At 45.2% G+C, this 17,108-nt stretch overlaps 7 protein-coding genes across 7 annotated transcripts; 2 read left to right on the plus strand and 5 right to left on the minus strand.

Moving 5' to 3' along the window:
• Positions 1–1,080: 1,080 nt before the first annotated feature.
• Positions 1,081–2,725, plus strand: LOC6590819 (cytochrome P450 6a8). Its single transcript, XM_026985376.1, is given in 2 exon segments — positions 1,081–2,179; positions 2,243–2,725. Coding segments are annotated over 2 exon segments (1,515 nt in total). The 3' UTR covers positions 2,659–2,725.
• A 276-nt stretch (positions 2,726–3,001) lies between these two features.
• LOC6591231 (probable cytochrome P450 6a21) lies at positions 3,002–4,799 on the plus strand. The gene is made up of 2 exons (XM_002016641.2): positions 3,002–4,180; positions 4,244–4,799. Exons 1-2 carry the CDS (start codon positions 3,079–3,081, stop codon positions 4,660–4,662), a joined length of 1,521 nt encoding a protein of 506 aa, XP_002016677.1. The 5' UTR covers positions 3,002–3,078; the 3' UTR covers positions 4,663–4,799.
• A 662-nt stretch (positions 4,800–5,461) lies between these two features.
• On the minus strand, positions 5,462–7,203 carry LOC6591232 (probable cytochrome P450 6a20). The gene is made up of 2 exons (XM_002016642.2): positions 6,111–7,203; positions 5,462–6,032 (listed from the first exon to the last, which is right to left on the minus strand). The coding sequence occupies exons 1-2, from the start codon at positions 7,195–7,197 to the stop codon at positions 5,608–5,610; spliced, it is 1,512 nt and encodes a 503-aa protein (XP_002016678.1). The 5' UTR covers positions 7,198–7,203; the 3' UTR covers positions 5,462–5,607.
• Positions 7,204–8,097: 894 nt separating this feature from the next.
• Positions 8,098–9,703, minus strand: LOC6591233 (probable cytochrome P450 6a23). The gene is made up of 2 exons (XM_002016643.2): positions 8,622–9,703; positions 8,098–8,558 (listed from the first exon to the last, which is right to left on the minus strand). The coding sequence occupies exons 1-2, from the start codon at positions 9,700–9,702 to the stop codon at positions 8,137–8,139; spliced, it is 1,503 nt and encodes a 500-aa protein (XP_002016679.1). The 5' UTR covers position 9,703; the 3' UTR covers positions 8,098–8,136.
• Positions 9,704–10,906: 1,203 nt separating this feature from the next.
• On the minus strand, positions 10,907–12,510 carry LOC6591234 (probable cytochrome P450 6a23). The gene is made up of 2 exons (XM_002016644.2): positions 11,430–12,510; positions 10,907–11,366 (listed from the first exon to the last, which is right to left on the minus strand). Exons 1-2 carry the CDS (start codon positions 12,508–12,510, stop codon positions 10,945–10,947), a joined length of 1,503 nt encoding a protein of 500 aa, XP_002016680.1. The 3' UTR covers positions 10,907–10,944.
• A 604-nt stretch (positions 12,511–13,114) lies between these two features.
• Positions 13,115–15,124, minus strand: LOC6591235 (cytochrome P450 6a22). The gene is made up of 2 exons (XM_002016645.2): positions 13,920–15,124; positions 13,115–13,855 (listed from the first exon to the last, which is right to left on the minus strand). Exons 1-2 carry the CDS (start codon positions 14,983–14,985, stop codon positions 13,425–13,427), a joined length of 1,497 nt encoding a protein of 498 aa, XP_002016681.1. The 5' UTR covers positions 14,986–15,124; the 3' UTR covers positions 13,115–13,424.
• Positions 15,125–15,354: 230 nt separating this feature from the next.
• LOC6591236 (probable cytochrome P450 6a13) lies at positions 15,355–17,096 on the minus strand. Its single transcript, XM_002016646.2, has one exon. The coding sequence runs from the start codon at positions 17,079–17,081 to the stop codon at positions 15,600–15,602; it is 1,482 nt and encodes a 493-aa protein (XP_002016682.2). The 5' UTR covers positions 17,082–17,096; the 3' UTR covers positions 15,355–15,599.
• Between the last annotated feature and the right edge of the window lie 12 nt (positions 17,097–17,108).

Here is a 17,108-nt window from a genome sequence, read left to right on the forward strand (position 1 = left end):
AATACTTCTTAATGGCAAGATTTAATTAGTTATGATTTTAAATTTATGTATGTACTTTTTCCCCTCTATTGTACATGATTGGCCCACTGTACCCATAAACTGAAGCCTCATATTTACTTGCAATAAAGAACAAAAGGTAAACAATACATTAAGAATATGAATCACGTCACACAGGCAGGTTTATCCTTTAAAACATTCTCAGAGCTTGTGCAGACATCGTCATGGTGAAGGGTTTTTGTTTAGCCGACTGTTTTCTGCTGAGGTCCTGGATGTCCTGGAGCAGCATGAACCGAAATTTGCCTACAAGTCCACCAAGGATCATTCCAGCATCGTTGATTAAGAAATACTATCTTTAAGTTTATTAATAAACGAGGACTGACTCAAAGAAATGTTATTGTTTTCCTCTTATAGCTTGGTTCTCACAGAGCTCTGTTGGGATAGGTTGTGTAACACCGTTCATAGTCATGACAGAGATAAATCACGAGTCAAACTGGTGTTTTAAATATATGTTTGTATGCATGTGTCATTGGTCGTCTGGAGCAATTAGCCCTAATTGTCTGGCACTAAAAAGCAACCTTTGCCTTTTGGACCTATGTATATGATAACGATAAGGTATAATCTTAGCATCTGTTCCGTTGTCCTCTTGTCTTGTCTATCCTCATCTCCTATCTTTATTTATTATTTTTTGATGAACAGACTAGACTGTCTTTAAAGCGAACGAAAACGCTTTAATCTGCGTTAAGTCAAGAACTGAATATTACGTTCCATTGACGGAACGAACTGAACTGGAACAGCGTGGAGTCTGATAAGAGGGGGCTCGTCATGGTGCATTATATATTGTTAAATGTATATAGACAATACAATACGGGTACTACAAACTAGCTGCTTCATAGTGGCTGGCAACAACAAAGATCTGCCACAGCATGAAAGGTAAACATTTTATTGAGATTAAGAATCGCGGTAGTCCCAGTCTTTGTCAGATACTGCCTCGTCATGCTGAGCGCTTTATATATTTTGCGTTTAAAAGCCGAGCGTTTGCTTTCTCAGAATCAGTTCGTCCAGAACCTCAACAGTCTCGAGATGGGAGTCACTTACATACTACTCCAGGTGGCAGTGGCTTTGCTCGCGATCGTGACCTACTATGTCTACCGTCGATTGTCGTACTTCAAGAGTCGCGGGATTCCGCACGACACGCCACATTTGATTCTGGGAAATATGCAGGGCGTATTTACTAAACGGAACGTGCACGAGATTTAAAAAAAATACTACGAAAAATATCGGGAGAGCAAGGTTCCCTTCGTTGGGTTTTACTTCTTCCAAAAGCCGTCGGCATTCATTTTGGATCTGGACCTGGCCAAGCACATACTGATCAAGGACTTCTCAAACTTCAGCGACAAGGGTCTGTTCTACAACGAGAAGGATGACCCCATCTCCGCTCATCTCTTCAACCTGGACGGACCTCAATGGAAAGTACTGAGAAACAAACTAACTTCGACATTCACCGCTGGCAAAATGAAGTTCATGTATCCCACGGTGGTGTCTGTGGCCGAAGAGTTCATAGCCGTCATGCATGAGAAGATGAAGCAGAATTCTGTTCTGGAAATTCGCGAGCTGATGGCCCGGTTCACAGTGGACGTGATAGGCACATGTGCCTTCGGCATCAAATGCAACTCTTTGCGCGATGAAAACGCCGAGTTCCTAAGGTTCGGTAAACGCACGTTTGTGGACAAACGTCATGGATCCTTCCTGACGGGCTTCATGACTAGTTATCCGAAGCTGGCGAGGCGTCTGCGACTGGTGCGAACGCCCACGCACATTCGGAACTTTTACGAGCGTATTGTCCATGAGACTGTGGCTATGCGGGAGAAGGAAAACATTAAGCGGAATGATTTCATGGACTTGCTCATTGACATGAAGAACCAAAAGGTGAAACTGGAGAATGGCGATCTCGTCGACGGTTTGACTATAGACGAGATACTTGCCCAGGCTTTTGTATTTCTTATTGCTGGCTTCGAGACTTCCTCCTCCACCATGGGATATGCTCTGTATGAACTGGCCAAGCAGCCGCACATACAAGACAAAGTTAGGGCTGAGGTGGAGGAAGTCCTGGAGCAGCATGAACAGAAATTCACCTACGAGTCCACCAAGGATCTCAAGTACCTCGAGCAGGTTATCTTTGGTAAGTAAACTAAACGAATTTGAACAGAACGGAAAAATCAGTAACTCTTCAATTGGTTTCCAGAAACCCTACGGCTCCACACTATTGTACCCCATTTGGATCGCATGGCTCATAAGCGATACGTTGTGCCCGGCCATCCAAACTTCGTCATCGAAGCTGGCCAATCGGTGATCATTCCAGCATCGGCCATACACGTTGACCCCAACATCTATCCGGACCCGTATAAGTTCCGTCCCGAGCGTTTCTCACCCGAGGAATCGGCTAAGCGAAACTCGTTGGCCTGGCTACCCTTTGGTGATGGTCCTCGCAACTGCATTGGACTTCGATTTGGAAAGATGCAGACTACCATTGGCCTAGCTTTGCTCATAAAGAATTTCAAGTTTTCGACATGCCCAAAAACTCCGGATACTTTGTCTTACAGTCCCAAAAGTTTTGTGCTTGCTGTAGACGGTATTCACCTCAAAGTGGAAGCAGTATGACCAAGTAATATCTGCTATTATGTATTTCAAAGATCTAAAGAGGATAACATCAGTCACTTAAAAAATGCCAAAGTATATCAAAATATATGTTTTTCTGTTAATCAGTTCACCTAGCTCTGACCGAGCTCCCTTGGAGTAGGATGGATTGTTTAAGTCTGTGTTTTCGTAGTGAGTTCTTGAATGTAGCACCCTGTCACTATTCATAACATAATCAGACAAACAAAAGAGCGTCAATTCTCGGCAATTCTTCGGTCACAATGACTACAATATTTTGTGTGGGGTTTTTATAAGCAGCCAGAGAGCAGCTCGGCCCTCAGTCAGTTCCCGAAGTTGAACAGGTTCGCATACTTGATTGCCGCGGACGGGGAGATAAACAGAAATCCATACGTAGTAGTTATATTCGCAGTATATATTATCGCTATGGCTGTGGGCGTTGGCGCACTACTTCTGTGGACGCTTGTGGCGCTGGTTGTATATCTGCTACTGAAATGGCTACTGGGCAGGCAATACTGGCAAAATCTAGGCATTCCCTGTGAGGAACCGCATTGGCTGCTGGGGAGCATGTGGGGATTGCGCACCACGCGAACGTTCAACGATGTCTGGACTGATTACTACAAGAAGTACCGGCTGAGCGGACCCTTTGCCGGATTCTATTGGTTCCAGCGGCCTGCTGTTTTCGTACTGGAGCCCTCACTGGCCAAGCTCATATTGATCAAGGAATTCAACAAGTTCACAGATCGCGGATTCTTCCACAACCCGGAGGATGATCCCTTGTCTGGGCAGCTGTTTCTGCTGGATGGCCACAAGTGGAAGTCGATGAGGCACAAGCTGTCGTCCACCTTCACCTCGGGTAAAATGAAGTACATGTTCCCCACCGTGGTCAAAGTGAGTCATGAGTTCACCGAAGTGTTTGGTCAGATGGCGGACAAGTCGCCCATCGTTGAGGTCAGAGAACTGCTGGCCAGATTCACCACAGACGTGATAGGCACATGTGCCTTTGGCATTAATTGCAGCAGTCTCAAGGATCCCGAAGCCGAGTTCCGTAAGATGGGTCGTCGAGCCTTGACAGAGAACCGTCACGGATCTCTTGGCATCGCTTTCCTCAATAGCTTTCCAAAACTATCCCGCAAGCTGCACTTGAAGATGACAGCCGAGCCCATTGAGCAGTTTTTCATGCGAATCGTCAAGGAGACGGTGAAGTTCAGGGAACAGAACCAGATACGTCGCAACGACTTCATGGATCAGTTGATCGATCTGAAAAACAATCAAATAATTAAAACCGAGTCGGGCGACAACATCAACCTCACGATTGAGGAGATTGCCGCCCAGGCTTTTGTGTTCTTTGCCGCTGGATTTGAGACCTCGTCGACCACGATGGGCTTTGCTCTTTATGAGCTGGCTCAGCACCCAGACATTCAGCAGCGGGTGAGAGAGGAGTGCCAGGAGGTGATACAGAAGTATGGCGGTGAATTGACCTACGAGAGCATGAAGGAACTAGTGTACCTCGATCAGGTGATATCTGGTGAGTAAATAGAGTTCAATTTTCAATATCACCATGACTTAAAATTTCTCCTCTCTCCTTTAGAAACTCTTCGCTTGTATACAGTCCTGCCCGTCTTGAATCGCGAATGCTTGGAGGACTTTGTGGTTCCAGATAATCCAAAGTACGTGATCAAGAAGGGAATGCCCATTCTGATACCAGCCGGAGCCATGCATCGCGATGAGAGGTTCTACCCCAATCCTGATGCTTTCAACCCGGACAACTTCTCGCCCGAACGCGTTAAGAATCGCGACTCAGTGGAGTGGCTGCCCTTCGGCGACGGTCCCCGCAACTGTATCGGAATGCGTTTTGGCCAGATGCAAGCCCGCATTGGAATGGCCATGCTCCTGAAGGATTTCAAATTCACCGTGTGCGACGAGACGGCTTTTCCTATGAAGTACGACTTGGAAAGCTTCTTGATAGCCAGTAAAACTGGCATTTCACTGGGAGTGGAACGTGTTTAACAATTACACACACAGCAACATATACTCGTGTCCTCGTATTTCAAAAATACCTCTGTAGATACAGTAGCTTCTACCTCACCTTGTATCTACCCAAATATGTTATTAATCTGTATAAAATTGCTTGATATTACATCATGCTTGATCGAGCGTACTATGGGGGTCTGGGTTTAATTGGTGTCCGTGAATTAGATAGATATAAATGTTAAATTACAGGCATATGCATGTATGTACATTAGTCACACATCAAACTATTCTTTGCATTTATATGAGTCATGCTCGCTTGACTTATTATTTCTTATCTTTTAGCCCTAGAAAAGATTATACTTTTAACAATAACTATGTATATAAATGATAATGATAATAATAATCTAGGATTGTGTCCTCACTATCCTTCTCTAGTAATAAAGCTCAAGCAATAAAGCTCTGGAAAAAATATGTACTTACTATTTTTCTATTTACGTCGTAATTTGTATACTTGATACTCAAATTGGGTATTCTGATCCGCACTACTGTAAAGAGAAACCTATAAAGCTCAAACAGCAGATACTCTTTAATTATATAATACTCATTCATATATTCATATTTTTACTATACTATATATGTGTAAACATTTTAACCTGTTACGAATAACACTCTGCTTTCTGAATAGTCTTGGTTTGTTGATAATTGAAAGTACGATCTGCTGCCTGTCTACCAAGCGAACAATGTGTGGGAATACTGATCTAACTTTATTCGTTCGTTGTGAAATAGCAACCACTGCCTCTTATGGGGTTTCGCTTGTGTTTCGAGGTTTCCACAGTTAGAGAATACATAGTTTATTTTTAGAGAGTTTCCTTGAGTCTTTCCCCCTTTCCACTTAGTCTATTCTGAAAGCTTTTTTCCCATCTGCCACCGCGCTTTATTGTTTAAATCTCAAGTAATTATATTAGATTTTATTTAATTTGATTATCGCGGAACCTTGCTAACATTGAGATGGACTCCTCCTTCGGAACATAAGAGAACATCGGTGACCTTGAACTTGAGCGGCACAGTCGTCTTTGTGGGGTGGACCTCAAACTTGAAATTGTGAATAAGCAGGGCCAGTCCGACCACGATCTGCATGCGGCCAAAGCGTAGGCCGATGCAGGTTCGCGGACCGTCACCGAAGGGCAGGAAAGTGCAGGGAGGTCGCTGCAGCACTTGATCCTCGTCGAAACGCTCGGGTTTGAACTTCTCCGGCTCCGGATAGAACTCGGGATCGTGATGAATACCCAAGGTGGGGATAACAACGCCAGTGCCTGGCTCAATGAAATACTTTCCATTGGGATGCTCGTACCGCTGAGTGCATATGCGAATCAAATGACCCACAACGGGATTCTTTCGGAAGGTTTCTAAGGATGGAAATTATGAAGAATGTTATGCAAATCGCAGAGCTGATCAATATGAGTCTAACTGATAGACTGACTCACCATCGATGACCTTGTCCAGATAAGTCAGCTCCCGCATGCTGTCATAGTTCAATTGGCCGTTGTATTTCGCCATCACCGTGTCAATCTCCGTCCTCAGCTTATCCTGGATGTCCTGGTTAACGGCCAGTTCATGGAGAGCGAAACCCAACGAAGTCGAAGAGGTATCGAAGCCAGCCAAGAAGAAAATAAAGGCCTGGGCAGCCAACTCGTTAAAACTGATGCCATCCTGCTTGTTGCCCTTATCGTAATTGATCTTCATATCGATCAGCATGTCCATGAAATCGTTTCGTTTGACATTATTCTTTAGCCGATAGTCGACGGTTTCTCTAACGATTTTCATATAGAAATCCTCGACTTTCTGAACGGTTTCCTTCATTCGCAACTTGGCTGCCAGCTTAGGTGCACCGAAAAAGAACAAGTCCGCTGTTTTTCCATAGCGCCGCTCAGTGATGGCAGCCTTGCCCATGGTGACAAATTCTGCATTGGGGTTCCGCAAACTGTTGCACTCCAGGCCGAAGGCACAGCTTCCTATCACATCTGCGCTGAAGCGGGACACCAGATCGGCGACATTCAGGGGCTGAGGCCCTCCGGTGATTTTCTCCGTGAATACCCGGATCATCTCATTGCCAATTTCCAGTACTGTGGGGAACATAATCTTCATTTTTCCCGAAGTGAATGTGGGGGTCATCTTTTGGCGGAGCTGTCGCCACTTTTGGCCTTCGATGGCCACTAGATGATTGGTCAGGGGGTCGTCTTTTTCATTATGGAAAAGTCCGCGATCGTGAAACTTGTCAAACTCGCGGATCAATACGGTTTTCACAAAATCAATATCAGTGACAATCGCAATTTTCTTCAGATAGAGGTAAAATCCTACAAATGGACCATCGGTCTTGCCCTTGTATTTGCTGTAGGTTTCCCGGAAGAGATCCGCAATTTGTCTTGTCTTCATAAGCTCGCTAGTATTCCCCTTCGGAATATTGGGCGGGTCATGCGGAATGCCGCGACGTTTCCAGTAAGAAAAGTTTTGATGAACCCACCATACGGCGAGCGAAATAACACCGACCAGCAATACGATTATAATGGCCATTACGAAAATACTGAACAGTACTGTAATAGCGCTTTGCTTTTTATATTAGATTCTCTCTTTAATCTGCATCGACGCTCTTTATTTCATCCGATAAAGAGACGCCAACTAACAATAACGAATCGCCAGTCACCGTTACAAGGCGAAGCAACCGAGCTGGACAGATAAAAGCTTTCACTTTACACTTTGCTCTATTAGCTTTTGCCGATTGAGTCAATTGAATAGCTATTGAGTAAATGAGTAAACTGCAAGTAATCGATATGTTCGAAAATGTTTTTAAATTTGAAATATCCTGAATTAATATACAACTGTTCATGTTTTCGCACCAAGCAGGTGAGGACTTTAGTCCTAGCCGATCCAAAGAATGCCACTAGAGACAACGTACCAGAAAACAAAGCAAATTTAAACTAACAAAAAAAATAGTTGGAGATGGATGAAAAAGATGCTGGTACCGAATAAGTATGTGGAATTAATGTATATATTTATAGAGATTTAAGAGTAGTCTTTTAGTTTAAGACACATTATTGAGAGTAATCAAATGAGCGCTCGCCAAATGTTTCAGGCAGCGATTGGTGAGCAATATGTACACTGCGCAAACAAATAGCCGCAAACAGGTTTTCGTGTGTTCCACTAATGGCAGTTAAAGATCTTCTTTCGATTCTGGTTCTGTTGGTTTTGCTATTATATAATTGAACAGAACCTGGCGATGCATCTGAGATAGCACTCCCGTCCCCGCTATACACTACATTATGGGTTTCGGCTTTATAGGTTTCCCTACAATACTGCCGATAAGACCTAAGTCTGCAATCTAATCGTACATGTATTGTACGTATTGGAAGTTGTAAGAGTGTCGCAAAAGGCAATGTTTAGTTATAGTAATTTTATAAGAAAAACTCATACAACTATTAACAACAAGAACCTTCATTTTGTTCGTTAAATTTTTCATTTGGAAACCTTTTTGACCTTAAGATAGATTCCATTTTCAGCAGACAGTAAAATGCTCTTGAGGATTAACTTCATGGGTATTTGCGTCTCTGGAGCGACACTGAACCTGTACCCCTTGATCAGGTATGCCAGGCCCACACAGGTTTGCATTATGCCGAAGCGCAGTCCGATGCAGTTCCGTGGACCCTCGCCAAAGGGCAGCCAGGCGCAGGCGGGTCTGGAGGCGATAGCCTCCTCCGTGAAACGCTCAGGCTTGAATTTCTCGGGTTCGGGATAAATATCAGGATCGTAGTGAATACCCAGAGCAGGGATGACAACAACTGTTCCTTTGGCAATAAAGGTCTTGGGATCTTCGGGTGAAAAATCGGCCTGTGTCTTTCGCGTTAGATGAGCAAGAACCGGGTACTTCCGAAGAGTTTCTGAAAGGGAATTGTAAAATATTAGAGAAAAAGAAACAAAATGTAATCCTCACGAATACTCACCCATTACCACCTGCTCCAGATATTTCATTTCTTTGATACCCTCGTAGGTGAACTGATTGTTGTGCTTTGCCAGAACATCGTTGATTTCATTTCTCAGCTTATCTTGAGTGTCCTGGTTCTGCGCCAGCTCATAGAGCGCAAAGCCCATGGTGGTGGAGCTTGTCTCGAAACCGGCCACAAAGAATATGAATGCCTGTGCCAGGATCTCGTTGAAGGTCAGACCTTCATCAGAGTTGCCTTCCTGCTCCTTCTGGTACATTTCAATCAGACTGTCCATGAAGTCGTTACGCTTTTCCTTAGTCTTCAAGCGATAGTCGATGGTGTCTCTCACAATCTTTGTGTAGAAGTCCTCAACTTCCTGTACATTCAATTTGAGGCGCAGGGCACGTGAAAGCTTCGGAAAGCCGAATATAAAGAAATCTAATAGACCCCAGTAACGACGTTCGCCGATGGCTCGTTTGCCAAATGTGACAAAATCCGCATTGGGATTCTGTTGACTATTGCAATTTAGACCAAAGGCGCAATTGCCTATGACGTCAGCCGTGTAGCGGGCCACCAGATCAACGATTTCAAGAACCTTTCCATCGCCAACCTTGTTGCTGAAGACTTTGTCCATCTCCTCACCCACTTTGACCACAATAGGGAACATGTGCTTCATTTTGCCAGACGTAAATGTGGGTGTCAGCTTATGCCTCAGATGACGCCACTTCTGACCTTCAATGCTGAACACTGTTGCCGAGAGGGGGTCATCAATCTCATTGTAGAATATGCCTCGGTTTTCGAAATGATTGAAGTCTTTGATGAGCACTCGCTTTACCAGATCCAGGTCGGTAACCACAGCGGTTCTTGTAAAAAAGAAGTAGAATCCAGCAAACGGGTAGTTCGCACTCTTGTACTTCCGATAGTAATCCCTGAATATAATTGCTATATGCCGCTTCTTGGGCCAGTCCCCCATGTTCCCGAAAAGTGGGTGGGGCACATCGTGCGGGATACCTCGACGCTGCCAATATCCATGACGTCGTCTTGCCGCGAAGAGAACCAGCGACACCACAATGGCAATCAACGCTAGCACCAGCGACATTATACTTTCGGTTTGAAACTGGTCCCAGCTTGCCGTATTCACTACGTTTTATGGGTAAAAGAGCTTTTACTCTCCATCAAGCTTTTGATTGTAGGCTACACTGTCAGCCCACAGAAGTAGTCGACTTTGATACTATACTGAAATGCGGGTCTCCGATGATGAAACTATATATATTGGGTATGAAAACGTTGATTCGATTTCTGTAACGCATGCCAAAATAGCTTCATAGAACGTATTAAATCGTTGAAATATTTCGACCGCCAGTGGAAACTTGTAGGTGCATAAATACGTGCAAGGCAGTGCGAAGTATCAAATATCATGATTCTAATACTAAAGTACATATGAAATCCCATTTCAGGCGATGAGCCTGCGATAAATATAAATATGAATATTAATGAATTGCACTAGCCAATTAAATAAAAAATTACAATGGTCGCTCTTTCTCTTTATAACCCACACACATTGCCGCAGAGGAACTCGGTCAAGAGAGCGCGCCTCTTTATCTCTTCCCTTTTGATCCTCTCTGAGCGAGTCGTCTCTTTCCATACGCACTCTCTCACTTACACCTACTAAATAATGGGACAGACAGTGGACGAGAATAAACATGCATAGCAATAAGACAGGCAGTGGACAATAACAAACTGTAAATTGTAAAGAGGGCAACGAAAGAGAATACTGTGAAAAATTTCGTAATGTACAGCTGAGAATAATATTACGATTGATACATATATGTACATGTGTATGTATGTACACATATGTGCATAAAATCAGCATCAAAAGCCGATCGCCAAGGTCTCAAGAACTACAAAAACTAAAACAACTAAATTTGTTATCCAGGCTCTTCTGACAGACTGTTATACATACATACATACATATGTAAGTGTATTTCTGCCTATCGCAAAAAGTGAGCGCCTAGATCTCATAGACTATAAGAAGTAGAGCAACCAAATTTGGTATCCACACTCCTGCGATATCGCACCTAATCGAGTTTATTTCAAAATTTTCGCTTCACCCACTTCCGCCCCCGGCAAAGGACGAAAATATGTGGCATCCAAAGATCTCAGAGCATATTAAGGCTACAGCAACAAAATTTGGTATTCAGACTCCTGTTTCATAATTTCGGTGCAGTCGCAGCAGCAATTTCCATAAGAAAAGCAGCTATTTATACCAATTGTATATCACAAAGCAATTTGGGAAAAAACAGTAACAGTAATAAAAACTTTATTTTATTCATTAAACTTTTCATTTGGAAACCGTTTCGACCTTAAGATAGATTCCGTTTTCGGCAGACAGTAAAAAACTTTTGAGGACAAACTTTATGGGTATTTGTGTCTCCGGAGCGACACTGAACCTGTACCCCTTGATCAGGTATGCCAGGCCCACACAGGTTTGCATTATGCCGAAGCGCAGTCCGATGCAGTTGCGTGGACCCTCGCCAAAGGGCAGCCAGGCGCAGGCGGGTCTGGAGGCGATAGCCTCCTCCGTAAAACGCTCAGGCTTGAATTTCTCGGGTTCGGGATAAATATCAGGATCGTAGTGAATACCCAGAGCCGGGATGACAACTGTCGTTCCTTTGGCAATGAAATTCTTCGGATCTTCGGGTGAAAAATCCAACCGCGTCTTTCGCGTTAAATGAGCAAGAGCAGGGTACTTCCGAAGAGTTTCTGAAAGGGAATTATAAAATATTAGAGAAAAAGAAACAAAATGTAATCCTCACGAATACTCACCCATTACCACCTGCTCCAGATATTTCATTTCTTTGATACCCTCGTAGGTGAACTGATTGTTGTGCTTTGCCAGAACATCGTTGATTTCATTTCTCAGCTTATCTTGAGTGTCCGGGTTCTGCGCCAGCTCATAGAGCGCAAAGCCCATGGTGGTGGAGCTTGTCTCGAAACCGGCCACAAAGAATATGAATGCCTGTGCCAGGATCTCGTTGAAGGTCAGACCTTCATCAGAGTTGCCTTCCTGCTCCTTCTGGTACATTTCAATCAGACTGTCCATGAAGTCGTTACGCTTTTCCTTAGTCTTCAAGCGATAGTCGATGGTGTCTCTCACAATCTTTGTGTAGAAGTCCTCAACTTCCTGTACATTCAATTTGAGGCGCAGGGAACGTGAAAGCTTCGGAAAGCCGAATATAAAGAAATCTAATAGACCCTTATAGCGACGTTCGCTGAGGGCTCGCTTGCCAAATGTGACAAAATCCGCATTGGGATTCTGTTGACTATTGCAATTTAGACCAAAGGCGCAATTGCCTATGACGTCAGCCGTGTAGCGGGCCACCAGATCAACGATTTCAAGAACCTTTCCATCGCCAACCTTGTTGCTGAAGACTTTGTCCATCTCCTCACCCACTTTGACCACAATAGGGAACATGTGCTTCATTTTGCCAGACGTAAATGTGGGTGTCAGCTTATGCCTCAGATGACGCCACTTCTGACCTTCAATGCTGAACACTGTTGCCGAGAGGGGGTCATCAATCTCATTGTAGAATATGCCTCGGTTTTCGAAATGATTGAAGTCTTTGATGAGCACTCGCTTTACCAGATCCAGGTCGGTAACCACAGCGGTTCTTGTAAAAAAGAAGTAGAATCCAGCAAACGGGTAGTTCGCACTCTTGTACTTCCGATAGTAATCCCTGAATATAATTGCTATATGCCGCTTCTTGGGCCAGTCCCCCATGTTCCCGAAAAGTGGGTGGGGCACATCGTGCGGGATACCTCGACGCTGCCAATATCCATGACGTCGTCTTGCCGCGAAGAGAACCAGCGACACCACAATGGCAATCAACGCTAGCACCAGCGACATTATACTTTCGGTTTGGAACTGGTCCCAGCTTGCCGTATCCACTAAGTTTTATAGGTAAAAGCTGCCGCTATCTCTTGGCCGAAACTTTAAACGACATGTTTTATTGTACTCCGTCTGCTCGCATTATCTACACTTGGCGCTGTTTGTGAGGTCTAGTCTGAATCCGCGCGCGGCTTTAAGACTGTGACTTGTGAGTAATTCCGCTAGCAGTCTACAGTCCTACTGTTCACACATGAACATGGTTACGATTTCTACTAATCGTACGAATGACCTAAGTAAATAGTGAGCCATTAAGCGCTAAGATTTTGAGTGGAAATGAACTTCTCACCTGAGTAAAAATGCCACAGGCAGTAGGATGTATGTCGCTATGAATAAGAATAATCAAATCCATTATACGAGTAATAACCGATAGGATATCTGTAGACGTAAAAAAACTTCAAAAACTCTAAATAAACCGCATATTTTTACAAACAGCTGATTTATTTGGCTCCAACAAATAAGCCGAAACAAATTACCATACTCTCTTACGTATAAGAATGATGTAGTTAATTCTTCAGAATTTAAATAATATGATAAAATAAGAGTATTAAAATACCCAAATTTTTCGCCCAGTTACGTCGTTATACTCCTTTAACATACTTTAACTGATAAACGTATAGATAGTGTTTGCACCCAAAACACGAATTAATCAATATTCGTATAACCACCAAATAGATAGGGAATTTTTTGAGGGTCACGATTATTATTCACGCCGAGAAGGCAGGGTACACAATATTGCCCCGAAACATACCTAAATGATTATTATTTATTTGCTTAAATATATGTATGTGTGATAAAAAAATGCATGTTTCATATTATATTAAAATTCGTTTGTGAACACAATTCTGGTATCTCTATTGTCATGGGTACCGCTATCATTTGAGTTTGCTAATCTCTTGCACCTTCAAGTATATGCCATTCGCCGGGCATAGCAGTAAGTTCGATTTGACAAACTCAATTTTGGACTCCGTTCGTGGACAAACACTGAAGTGGAACCGTCTGAGTAGATTGACCAGGGCAATGCTGGTCTGCATCTTGCCGAAGCGCATTCCGATGCAGTTTCGCGGTCCATCGCCGAAGGGAAGCCAGGCAGCGGTGGGTCGCTGGGCCAGCTGATCGCCCATGAATCGCTCTGGTATGAATTTGTGTGGCTCTGGGTATATGGCAGGATCGTGGTGAATGCCGTACACAGGTATTAGAAGCATCTGACCGGGCTCTATGTAGAAGTGCCGGTTGCCCTTGGCGGTATACAAATTTTTGGAGATGCGCGTGAGGTGCGGCAATGGGGGATACTTTCGCAGGGTCTCTGCAAGGATGGTATCATTATCGAAATTGCACGGTTGTCAGCTGTCAGCTGTTCACTACATTACCTGCTATGACCAGCTCCATGTAGCGCAGCTCTTGCATGGAGTCGTATGTGAATTGTCCCTGATGCAGCTGCAGGGCAGCGTCGATTTCCTGCCTTAACTTGTCCTGGAGCTGCGGCTGGCGTGCCAGTTCAAAGAGTGCGAATCCCAGGGTCGAGGCCGAAGTGTCGAAGCCGGCCGCAAAGAAGATGAATGCTTGGGCAGCCATCTCCTCCAGGGTGAGCTCGCCGCGATGCTTCATTTCGATGAGAAGATTCATGAAATCGTTCCTGACAATTCCCTGTTCCTCCCTCAGCTTCACGGTCTCCTTCACAATACCCAGGTAAAAGTCAGTGATGTCCTGATGGATCTGGCACATTCGCAGCCGGCGGGCCAGGTCGGGGAAGCTCTCGATGAAGCCATCGATCAGCTGGTTGTGGCGTCGTTCGGTGAAGGCCCGTCGACCCATCACGGCAAACTGGGCTTCGGGGTTCCGCAATCCGTTGCACTCCAGGCCGAATACACAGCGGCCAATCACGTCGGAGGTGTATCTGCCCATGAGGTCACTGATCTCCAGGATGCCGCAGATGGCATTCGCTGCCAGCTCGCCGCAGACCTCGGCCAAATCCACGCCCACCTCGCATATGGTGGGGAACATGAACTTCATCTTGCCCGAAGCGAACGTGGGGGACATCTTGTGGCGCAGGGGCCGCCACTTGGGTCCATCAATGCGAAAGAGGTGGCCGGTCAGAGGATCGTCACGTTCATTGTGGTACATGCCGCGATCCTCAAAGTTCGCAAAGTCCCTGATCAACACCTCCTTAGCCAGATCTAGGTCCAGGACCAAAACCACAGGCCGCAGCATCATGTAGATGCCGGCAAAGGGCGCTCCGCTGTCCTTAAACCGTTCGTACAGCGGCGTCACAATGTCCTTGAAATGCTTTGTCCTGCGAAGCCCATCCATGTTACCCATGGGAAAGGTGGGCCTGACATGCCCGATCCCGCGCCTGGCCCAGTAGCTCAGCCGCGTGCGCACATACCAGAAGCCAATGGCGAGGGTAATCAACAGCAGTGCAATCACATCCAGCATTCTGCACCAGCGTTTCACTTTCAACTGCACTTAAAATCCGCCTGGTGGCAATCAGTGGCGATTAGAGATGCTGCAACTGGGGGGCAAAGTCAGCGGCCACGTAAACAACCCAAATAGAGAAGATAACCTCGAACTCAATACTTAGTGCATCGCAATCTAATGAAAACTCTGGCAAAGCTTCGAGCTTTGAGCGATGCGAAAGCGAATGAGAGAAGCAACAAGAGGCGAAAAAACGGCATTCAAACATGCCTATCGTTGATCTTGAAAAATTCAATGCAAAGAGGCGGCTAAAAAATTGTTTACGTCCGCTGTCTCTCTGGAGATAACAAGCTACTAACAGCTGATCGATTACACTACAGTTTAGAACAATTATTTTTAATTTTTATTTACTCTGCAATGCTCTCTTACATGAATTTCTCTTAATATTCTATGCTCTTATGAGTGCAATGAGTGCACTGTGCGGGAGTTTGCTTCTTAAAGCGCAGTGCTTTTGTCTGGCTCTCCGCTCACTTTATATTTCGTATTTCTCTCTTTATGTCTAAAGCTTTTGTTTAATCAGACAGCGGGCCTTATGCATTTGTAGATAACATGAAATTGGAAGTCACTATCATATCTTAGGGTGCGGTAAGTTTTTCCATTATAAGGTGAATACCTTCTTGGGTTCCAATAAGAAACGTTCGACTGGAGAACTTCAATGGGATCTGTGTACGCTCGGATTGGCGGAATTGGAAATCGCGGAGAATGTAGGCAATTCCAATTTTAACCTGCATTTTACCGAAGCGCTCTCCGATGCAATTACGCGGACCTTCGCCAAATGGCAAGTAGGCCATCGGGTGACGGGCCTTTACCTGATCCGGTTCGAAGCGACTTGGGTCAAAGTTTTCCGGCTCTGGATAAAGCTCTGGGTCGTGCTGTATGCTGTGCACGGGGATCATCACTCTCATGCCTGGCTCCAAAGTAAGTCTGCTGTCCGGCACATCATATTTTTTGGTAGTTTGTCGCACAATATGCGGCAGTATGGGGTACTTTCGTAGTGTTTCTGCCACAACTTGATCCAGGTACGGCATCTCCTGAATAGACTCATATGTCAGCTGGTGATTGTTCTTGGCTAGAACCTCTAGGATTTCACTGCGCAATCTGTCCTGAACATCCGGGTTCAAGGCCAATTCATATAGGCAGAAGGACATTGTTGTCGAGGAAGTGTCAAAGCCGGCCAGGAAGAACACCATGGCTTGAGCGGCAATCTGTTCAAAGGACAGCCCATCCTTGGTCCCCTCTTCCCCCAGATCCATTAGCAGTTGTATCAAATCACTGCGCTGCACATTCTCCCTTTTCCTGTAGGCCAGTGTCTGGCGGACTGTTTCCAAGAAGAACTCGCTCACCTCGGGTCGGAAGAGGCGCATATGTAGCATCCGCGCCAATTTGGGCTGGGCAAACATGAAACCCTGCACCATGCCCGTGTGAAGCGGATTAGTGGTCACTGAACGGCCCATGCGACGGAATTCCGAATTGGGATCGTTGAGGCTGTTGCACTCCAGGCCAAAAGCACAGCTTCCAATGACATCTGTGCTAAAGCGAGCACACAAGTCCTTGGCCTCTATTTCACCCACTTGCAGCTCGCAAGCCTTGGTGAGCTTTTCCCCCACGCTCAGCATGGTGGGGAACATAAACTTCATCTTTCCGGAGGTGAAGACCTGCGTCAGGTTCTGGCGCAGCCAGCGCCACTCGGGCCCGTCCAGGAATAGAAGGTTTCCCGTCAACGGATCGTCCTTAACATTGTGAAAGAGTCCACGATCCGCGAAGCTGCTAAAATCACTTATCGTTATTTTTTTAATCAGTTCCAGGTCCATCACAAAGAAAGCTTTGCTAAAGAAGGTGAAGTAGCCGCAGAAGCGTTCTGTTTTGCTGAACTTTTCATAGATTCGACGATTGATGTCTGTCCAGTGTAGCCCCTTGCCAAGGCCACTCATGTTGCCAAGGAAAAGTACAGGCTTTTCCCCGGCCACGCCCTTGCGACGCCAGTAGTCATAATGCTCAAGCAGCCGGGAATAAATCAGAGCTCCAGCAACGAGAACGAGAGCCAACAGCGTCCACATGCTTCCGTCTACTCGATTGAAATGCAA

The sequence above is a fragment of the Drosophila persimilis genome, unplaced genomic scaffold (genome assembly GCF_003286085.1).
Source record: "Drosophila persimilis strain 14011-0111.01,24,50 unplaced genomic scaffold, DperRS2 tig00000002-arrow-pilon, whole genome shotgun sequence".
Classification (NCBI taxonomy): domain Eukaryota; kingdom Metazoa; phylum Arthropoda; class Insecta; order Diptera; family Drosophilidae; genus Drosophila; species Drosophila persimilis.